The following is a 10,153-nucleotide window of genomic DNA, read 5'->3' on the forward strand; positions in this document are numbered from 1 at the left end:
CCAGGAATGTGATACACCTTTTGTCTTAGTTTCCTAGAGCTGCCATAACGAAGTAGAGGCTAGAAATACAAAATCAAGGTGTAAGTAGGGCAATGTTCCTTCTGAAGCCTACAGGAGAAGATTCCTTGTGTCTTTTAGCTTCTGGTATCCCCAGACATTCCTTGGCTTGTGGCAGCATAACTCCAATCTGTGTCTTTATCTTCACATAGTGTTCTCCCTGTGTTCTGTCTCTTCATGTGGCACTCTTTTTATAAGAACACCAGTCATATTAGATTAGGGTCTTACCTTACTCCAGTATGACCTCATCTTAACTAATTACATCTGCAATGACTTTATTTTCAAATAACTTCACGTTCTGAGGTACTGGGGGTTAGGGCTTAAACATATAGTTTAAAGGGGGAACACACAATTCAACTTATAACACTTTCATTTGTTCAAATCTGTGTGTGCATATTAAAGTTTTCTTATAATTTTTAGACATTTCTTATTAAATTTATTCCCAGATTTTTCATATTTTTGTTGTCATTGTAAGTGTAGTCTTTTGTTATATTTTCTAAATAGTTGTTCATTTATATGAAGGTTACTGAAACTGAATATTAATTTACTATATATAGTGAATTTAATTTTTTACTTTTTATAATTTTTCAGGTGAATCGATTTTACAAGTTAACAGTTTTAGTATTGACAAATAATGTTAACTTTACCTTTCCTTTCCAAGTTTTTATACCTCATTTCTTTCTCTTATTAAATACACTACCCTGTACTGTAATAATTGTTGTGATAGTACTTATCTTTTTCTTATTCCTGACTTTAATGTGAATGCTTTGGGATTTTTCCCATTAAGAACAGTGCCAGGGTTTAAGTTGTACTGTGCTTTTTCTCAAGTTAAATAAGTGTCTGTCTGTTCCCATTTTATAAAGTTATTTTTATGGAAAATAGGTGTTGAATTTTATCATCTTTTTAATATCTTTCGAAATGATTACTTGATTTTTCACTTTTGACCTATAATGTATTTACTTTTAGTAATAGATTTTCTAATATTGAAACATACTTATATTCCTGGAAAAAAACAACATATGTATGTCTTATATTTAATGTGCTTTTGGGTCACTTTTTTTTTCTTGTGGGTCATTTTGTTATGTAGAGTTTTTGCATTGATATTCAAAAATGAAATTGGTGTATAGTTTGCTTTTTTGGTTGTCATCTTTATCAGGTGTTGGTGTTAATATTATGTTTGTCTCACACACAAAAAAATGGGAATTCTTTTTTCTTTCATAATATTTTGTACAGCATGACAGCTGTCCCTTAGATGTTTGTTTAAATTCCCATGATAATATCTCTGGACCTTTTCTATTTGTTTTGTTTTGGGGTATTTCTTTTCATATTTTTCTGTTTATTTTGTGGAAATTGGTATTTGTTTTCTACATCTTATAGAGTCAGTTTTGGTAATTTATATTTTCCAGAAAATTATGTCAAACAGTTTATAAAAGTTTATTTAAATGGAGTCCTGTAAAATACTTTTATGATTTTTTAGCTTCCTGTTTTTGTCTTTTTCTCTATCGCTATTTCTTCTTACTTTATTTGTACATTCTGAATTCTCCCTCTTATTTATCCAACAGTTTACCTTTTTTCTTTCAGATCCCATTTAAAAGCAGTCAAAGCTATTTGTATTCATAAATATCTGTCTCTACTCATATTTCCTTTCCTGGAATTTCCTAAAGCTTAGGAAATAGGAGATATATGTACCTGGAATTTGCTTAATAGGACACTAGGCCATAAGCTAATAATTAATCCCATACTAGTATATTAAAAAAAATTTTTTTTGATATAATATTGGAAAAATTTACAAGTGATATTTATTTGCAATTTGTTTTAGGAGAAATATGGGGGATGGATGAGCATCAGAAAATCCAGGACAGACTTTTGACACAACTTGAAGATAAATTCACAAAAACACTGACTGAAGAAAAAGTGAATGACTGTCATAAGAAATTAACAAATGCATTTTCTCCAAACTCAGACTTTTTTCCTTCCAGTCACAATCTCTATAAATACGACTTATTTGGAAAGTGTTTAGAACATAATAATTTCAACTGTTATAATGAGAGAATCCTTATAAGAAAAGAACATTGTGAATATAACGAACCTATGAAATCATTTGGCAATAGCTTATCCCATCTTGTAGTAACCCCCTTTAAGTGTAATCATTGTGGAAAAGGTTTTGATCAAACTTTGGACCTCATCAGACACCTGAGAATTCATACTGGAGAGAAACCCTATGAATGTAAAAAATGTAGAAAAGCCTTCAGCCAAAAGGAAAAACTCATTAAACATCATAAAATCCACAGTAGGGAGCAGTCTTATGAATGTAATGAATGTGGGAAAGCTTTCATTAAAATGTCAAATCTCATTAGACATCAAAGAATACATACTGGAGAGAAACCCTATGCATGTAAGGAGTGTGGGAAATCCTTCAGCCAGAAATCAAATCTCATTGATCATGAAAAAATTCATACTGGAGAGAAACCTTATGAATGTAATGAGTGTGGAAAAGCATTCAGCCAGAAGCAAAGCCTCATTGCACATCAGAAAGTTCATACTGGGGAGAAACCTTATGCATGTAATGAATGTGGTAAAGCCTTCCCTCGAATAGCATCTCTTGCTCTTCATATGAGAAGTCATACAGGAGAGAAACCTTATAAATGTGATAAATGTGGAAAAGCCTTCTCTCAGTTTTCCATGCTTATTATACATGTGAGAATTCATACAGGTGAGAAACCTTATGAATGTAATGAATGTGGAAAATCCTTCTCTCAAAGCTCAGCCCTTACTGTACATTTGAGAAGTCATACTGGTGAGAAACCTTATGAATGTAAGGAATGTAGAAAAGCCTTCAGCCACAAAAAGAACTTCATTACACACCAGAAGATTCATACTAGAGAGAAACCTTATGAATGTAATGAATGTGGGAAAGCTTTCATTCAGATGTCAAATCTTGTTAGACACCAGAGAATTCACACTGGAGAAAAACCCTATATATGTAAGGAATGTGGCAAAGCCTTTAGCCAGAAATCAAATCTCATTGCTCATGAAAAAATTCATTCTGGAGAGAAACCCTATGAATGTAATGAATGTGGTAAAGCCTTCAGCCAAAAGCAAAACTTTATTACACATCAGAAAGTTCACACTGGAGAGAAACCTTATGATTGTAATGAATGTGGTAAAGCCTTCTCTCAAATTGCTTCCCTTACTCTTCATCTGAGAAGTCACACAGGGGAAAAGCCTTATGAATGTGATAAATGTGGGAAAGCTTTCTCTCAGTGCTCATTGCTTAATTTACATATGAGAAGTCATACAGGTGAGAAACCCTATGTATGTAATGAATGTGGAAAAGCTTTCTCTCAAAGAACTTCCCTTATTGTACATATGAGAGGTCATACAGGTGAGAAACCTTATGAATGTAATAAATGTGGAAAAGCCTTCTCCCAAAGTTCCTCCCTTACTATACATATACGAGGTCATACAGGTGAGAAACCCTTCGACTGTAGTAAATGTGGAAAAGCCTTTTCTCAAATCTCATCTCTTACACTTCATATGAGAAAACATACAGGTGAGAAGCCTTATCATTGTAATGAGTGTGGTAAGGCTTTCAGCCAAAAGTCACACCTCGTTAGACACCAGAGAATTCATACTCATTAGAAATAGAAACTCTATGAATCTTGTGAATATGGAAAAGCCTTCGGAAGGAATTAGCACCTCCTTGCACATTACATTATCGGATCTAGAGCAGAAAACTGAATGTGGGAAAGCCGTTTGAAGAAGTCACATTTGTGACACAGTTCTCACCAAGGAGACAAATTGTATAATGAGAAAGCTGATCGTCAGAAATCTTCAGCAGACATCTTATCTAATGATAATATTTATCCAGCATTCTCTTTAAAACCTGAAGGAAGATATTTGCATCAGCATGTCAGCATGATACTTGAGCTCCTAGCCAATCTCTTTACCAAGAAAAAGAAGATTGGAGAAAAAAAAAACTCTTAAAATAACCTCTCATACTAGAATAGTTAATTAGAAAATATCTTGATATAAAATATCTGAGAATAAACAATAATGGATTACAAGACACATATATATAAAGTTATAAAACATTTTGAAGGTCACAAAAGGTCCCACTTGAAATTTTGAGAAAAATAACACTTTCTGAAAAGACTTGACATGGTAAAAAAATATAACTTTTCTCACAAATCACTAAGTTTAAAGTACTTCCACTCAAAGTTTTTACCAGTTACTTATATTTTAAGAATTTCACAAACTGATTCAATATTTTATATAGGAATGTAAAGGGCCACAAATAGCTGAAACAAACGTGAAAAACAAAAGAGAAGATAGACTACTAGATATCATTGCATATTTATTCAAAGCTTATAGCATTTAAACAGTGTGTTCTTTATGAGTAAATAAATCAGTGGAAACAATTGAAGACTGGAGTAAAGACATGGGAATTTTGTGTGTTATAGTGCTATTGAAATCATTGGAAAAAGGATGGCCTATTCAATAAATGGAAGATTCATATGAACAAAAAATGTTAGTTCTTTATACCATATAAAAAATAAAACCCAGATTGAAGACTAGAATATAAGAAGAAAAATTCTATATAATGAAAAAATAGACTATATTTATTACTTTAGAGTAACAGAATTTCTTTAAAAACACATAAATATGGAACATTCAATTCTACTTTGGTGTATTGGCTTCAGAGGCACCCACATATATGCACAGAGATGCATGTGTTCATGCATCTCTTTATGTTCACTGCATCATGGTTTGTATTACTCTAAATTGAAAAGAACATACATTTCCATTAGTAGAGGAATAGATTGATACAATGTGATTATTTGTATGATAGAACACAATATTTAAAGATACAAATTTGATATATCATTACATGGATAGATTACATAATATTGACAGAAAAAAGCAAAATGTACAATGAAACATGATATAACATTTCTATAAATTTAATAAAACAATGCAAAGAACAGTACTGTGTATTGATCATGGATACATATATGACATTGGTTGCCTTTTAGGAAGTGAAGGCACTTGTTATATTTATCTGTAATATTTCTTTAATAAAAGAATGAAAGCAGATATGACAGTAGTAACAAATCTGGTTGTCAAAATTATATTGTGGGTTTTGTTTTTTTATTCTCTCTTGCCTGTCTTTATTTTCTTGTTTCTCTAAAATAATCAAATGGATAGGGACTTCCCTGGTGATGCAGTGGCTAAGAATCTGCCTGCCAATGCTGGGGACACGGGTTCGATCCCTGATCTGGGAAGATCCCACATGCCATGGAGCAACTAAGCCTGTGCACCACAACTACTGAAGCCCATGTACCTAGAGCCTGTGCTCCACAACAAGAGAAGCCACCTCAATGAGAAGCCCATGCACTGCAACAGAAAGTAGCCCCTGCTCACCACAACTAGAGAAAGCCCGCATGCAGCAACGAAGACCCAACACAGGCAAAAAGAAAATACATTTATTTTTTAAAAAATCAAATGGATAGAGAAAACCTGGACCTATAGAAACAATTTTAAAATGGATTCTTATTTTTGATCAGATACTAACATTTATAGAAAAATATCTTTAATAATACACAAACCAAACCTGAATTAAGGTAATATTTTGCTTACCCTCTCCTCATAATGTTAATTAGGATACACACATCAGAAGCATACCGTAACCTTTGAGACCAATTTTTAAATTTTTCATTTCTATTTTAAACACAAGTTCTTCCCTATTTGAAAGCAGTGAAGAAACAAAAGAAATATTCAGTTGTTGGGGTAACTGACTCTCCATTTGGAAAACAAAATCACCTGCATTTGGGTTGGTTCAAATTGAGGGAGAAAGACCATTCATGCATACTGTAAAATGTTAATGTAAAATATCAAGCCGTATCAGAGCAGAAGCAGTTTCAATGTATTTCAACAAATCTTTCTTTGGTTTCTAGATCCTTAAATGGGAATTCAAATGCTGGTGATTTTTATGTGTCAGGTAAGAGCTCAGTGGATGTGAAAGTTCACTTCTTCCTATACCACAGCTGTTTTATATTCAGGCCTTTCAAATATTTATAGAACTCAAATTTCCTTTTCTGTGAATAGCCCATTCATGTATTTTGTCTATTTTTTTCTACTGGGACTTTCAAAAAATGTTTTTATTTAGAAATAATTACAGATTTATAGAAATTGAAGAAATAATAACCTAGAGTACTCTGTGTACCCTATATCCGCTTTCCCCTAATGGTAATGTTTTATGTAATTATAGTTATGTATCACATTTGACACTAGTGTGATTCACAAGCTGTATCAGATTTCACTGATTTTACATGCACTTCTGTATGTGTATCTCTAGTTCTATACAGTTTTATCTAGTGTAAATTTGTGTAACTACCACCACAATCAAGATATAGAACTTGAAACACCACAAAGATCCCTTGTTCTATCCCTTTGTAGTCACAACCATCCTTCTTTCCTCCCCCTGTTCCCCACTTCTAATCCCTGCCAACCACTAATCTATTCTCCATAATTTCTTCATATAGGAGCGCTCTATAAATGTAATCACTATATAACCTTTTAAGATTGGCTTTTTTCACTCAACATAATTCTCCTGAGATCAATTCCACTTGTTGCAGGTAAAATAATTTGTTCTTTTTTGGGTAATTTCTGAGTAGTTTTTTATGGTATCGGTATACCATGGTTTCTCTAAACATTCAGCCATTGAAAGACATTTGAGTTGTTTCCAATTTGGGGTTATTACAAATCTGCTATGAACATTCTCTGCCACTTTATTTGTTGTTTTGTTCTGTTTTTTTGTTCCTCTGTTTCACTTTTCATGTCTTGCTGTGGGTTATTTGAGCATTTTTTTAGAATTCTACTTTGACTTATCTATAGAGTTCTTAAGTACATTTCTTTGTATAATTTTTTAGTAGTTGCCCTAGGTATTACATTATACATATGTAACTCATCACAGTCTATTTTTGTTAACATTGAACCAGTTCAAAACCTTATCTCAACTGAGCTCCTTTAATTTACCCCACTTTATTGCATAGTTATCTTAAATATTTCCTCTATATACCTTAAGAACTACATGAGATAATGTAGCCATTTTTGATTCAGCCATCTAACATAATTTTGGAAAGTCAACGGGAGAAAGATAATCTATTAAATGTACCCATATTTTTACTTTATGTTCTTTCCTCACTCCTGATATTCCACATTTCCTTCATTTCTCTTCTGCTTGAAGAACTTCCTTAGAATAGATCTCCTGACAGATTCTTAGTTTTCCTTCATCTGAGCATGTCTTCATTTCACCTTCATTCATGAAGAATATTTTTTGCCGGTATAGAGTTCTGGATTGACAGTTCTTTCAGCACTTGAAAAATGTGCTACTTCCTTCTGGCCGTCATGTTTCTGATCAGAAATCTGTCATTTAAATCATTGTTCCTCTGCAGGTAATGTATCATTACTCATGCTGCTTTCATTTTTTTTCTCGTTTTTAATTTTCTGAATTTTGATTATGATGTGTCTTGGCATGGATTTCTTTGGGTTTATCCTGTTTGGGGTTTGCTCAGTTTCTTGAATCTGTAGGCTTATGTTTATTGCCAAAATTGAGGAATTTTCTGCCATTATTTCTTTGAATGCCTTTTCAGCCTGACTTTCCCCTTTCCTTCCAGGATTCAGCATATTTTCCCTCTTTGTTGTTCATATTGGGTAATTTCTCTTGTTCTGTCTTTAAGTTCACTGATGCTTTCCTCTCTCCCCTCCATTCTGTTCTTGAGCACATCCATTGAGTCTTTTACTTTGGCTACGGTATTTTTCAGTTAAAAATATTCCATTTTGGGGACTTCCCTGGTGGCGCAGTGGTTAAGAATCCACCTGCCAGTGCAGGGGACACAGGTTCGATCCCTGGTCTGGAAAGATCCCACATGCCACAGAGCAACTAAGCCTGTGCACCACAACTACTGAGCCTGCGCTCTGGAGCCCACAAGCCACAACTACTGAGCCCATGTGCACCACAACTACTGAAGCCCGTGCGCCCTAGAGCCCATGCACCACAACAAGCCACCACAATGAGAAGCTTATGCACCACAATGAAGAGTAGCCCCTGCTCGCCGCAACTAGAGAAAGCCCGCGCGCAGCAACAAAGACCCAACAGAGCCCCCCCCAAAAAAATTCCATTTTGTTCTTTATATTCTCCCTTCCTTTGCGAAGATTTTCCATTTTTTTATTTGTTTCAAGTGTGTACATAATTTGTTCATTGAAGCATTTCTATGATTGCTGTTTTAAATTTCTTGTCAGATTAATTTATCTTGGTGTTGATGTCTCTTGATTGTCTTTTTTTTCATTCAGTTTGAGATTTTCCTGTTTTTTGATACAATTAATGATGTTCAGTTCTATTCTTGACATTTTGGGGGTTGTGTTGTTAGATTCTAGAGCCTTCCTTTATCCAGGCAGTTACTCTATTTAGGTGTAGCTTAGAAGTCCAGGTTGGGGTAGATGTTCAGCACCCTGCTAGGCCCCACAGACTCCACCCCAGCAAAAGTCGAACATGGCCACCCGCCTCATTTTCAGTGGATGGGGGTGGAAGTTAAGCTCTCCATTCAGCCCAGCTAGAACAGATGGGGAAGATGAAAGTGGGGAAAGGGTGTTGGCTAGCACCACCTTTGTTGCTAGAGTGTGTTAAGTGGGGATGAAAGTTCAGCTCCCCATTGGGCCCTGATAACACTGAGGAGGGTGAGAAGCTGATTATTGAGCAGCACTGCTTGGAACTACCTAGTTCAACCTCAGTGCTTTTGGGCCACCATGGAAGTTCATCCTGCTTGATACTACCCTGTTGGTGAAGCAGAGGCAAACTTACCTCACTGCCACTGGGTGTGGCCCTAATGGGTAATTAATTTTTAATTTTTAGTGTTATATTCTGTATACAAACCATTTGTCAAATATTTGCATTATTAAAATATTGGTTTTTTTGGATGCACAAAAATTTTAAAGTTTAATGTGGATATTACCTAGTCTATGATATATTTTAAGTTAATTTGTATAAGGTATAGGATTTAGGTCAAGGTTCATTTTTTTTGCCTATGATGTCTAATTGTTCCAACACTATTTGTTGAAAAAAATTATCCTTTTTCTATTCAATTGTTTTGCACTTTTGTAAAAGATCAGGTGGCTGACTTATGTGAGTCTATTTCTGAACTCTTTTCTGTTCCATTGATTTATGTATCTGTCACCCTACCAACACCACACTGTCTTGATTATTGTAGCTAAATAGTGATTCTTCTCCCTTTATCCTTCTTTTTCAAAACTGCTTTATCCTAATTCCTTTGCTTTTCCTTATAACTTTAGATCCACCTTTTTTTTTTCAAAAATGCTGCTTAGATTTTGATAAGAATTGCAGTACACCTTTATTTTACATGGGAGAAAATTGAAATTTTTACTGTGTTGAGACTTCCAATCCATAAGCACAATATGTCTCTTCACTTATTTAGATCTTTGAGTTTTTCCATCAGTGTCCTCTGGTTTTCAGCTCCTGTACATATATTGTTAGATATAAACTTAACTGTTTCATTGGCAAGAGAGGGATATTTTTGTTTTGTAGATTCCTTTTCATTCTTTATATAGAAAACAATGTCATCTGCAAATAGAGACAATTTTGTTGTTGTTGTTGCTGCTGTTCTTTCCAATCTGTATGCCTTCTATTTACTTTTCTGGTCTTATTTCACTGGCTGGGGCTTCCAGATACGCTGGTGAGAGAAGGCATCCTTGCCTTTTTCCTAATCATAGGATGTTTTCCATTTTTCTCTGGGATAAATGGCCAGTTAACTTCTGGAATGGGATTTTAAAGCTGAATACTGGAAAAAGTTAAGTGACCAACAAAGGCCAAAATAAAAAAGGCAACAAAAAAAGATGCAGAGCTAATATTTAAGAGACAAGAGACTGGCCTATTACTAGAGTAATTGTCACCTTTACAGAGAAAATTCCACTATTCTTTTCCTTGAAGTGACTTGAGTTTCAAATAACCTAATTGAGAAGGTAATTTAGATGGAGCTTTGCTCCTACCAGCAGGAAGAATCTTGATAAATACTGTGGG

At 34.3% G+C, this 10,153-nt stretch overlaps 1 protein-coding gene across 6 annotated transcripts in view; it reads left to right on the forward strand.

Annotated features, from left to right (window-relative positions):
- ZNF569 (zinc finger protein 569) overlaps positions 1-5,154 on the forward strand; it is a 69,598-nt gene extending 64,444 nt beyond the window's left edge. For all 6 annotated transcript variants that reach the window (XM_082439304.1, XM_082439307.1, XM_082439309.1 and 3 more), the window contains one exon: positions 1,877-5,154. In XM_082439304.1, coding sequence (XP_082295430.1) covers positions 1,877-3,699 — 1,823 coding nt within the window. In that variant the 3' untranslated portion in view covers positions 3,700-5,154. The remainder of the gene's footprint in view (positions 1-1,876) is intronic.
- Positions 5,155-10,153: the final 4,999 nt, after the last annotated feature.

The sequence above is a fragment of the Balaenoptera physalus genome, assembly GCF_965194825.1.
Source record: "Balaenoptera physalus genome assembly, chromosome: 19".
NCBI lineage: Eukaryota > Metazoa > Chordata > Mammalia > Artiodactyla > Balaenopteridae > Balaenoptera > Balaenoptera physalus.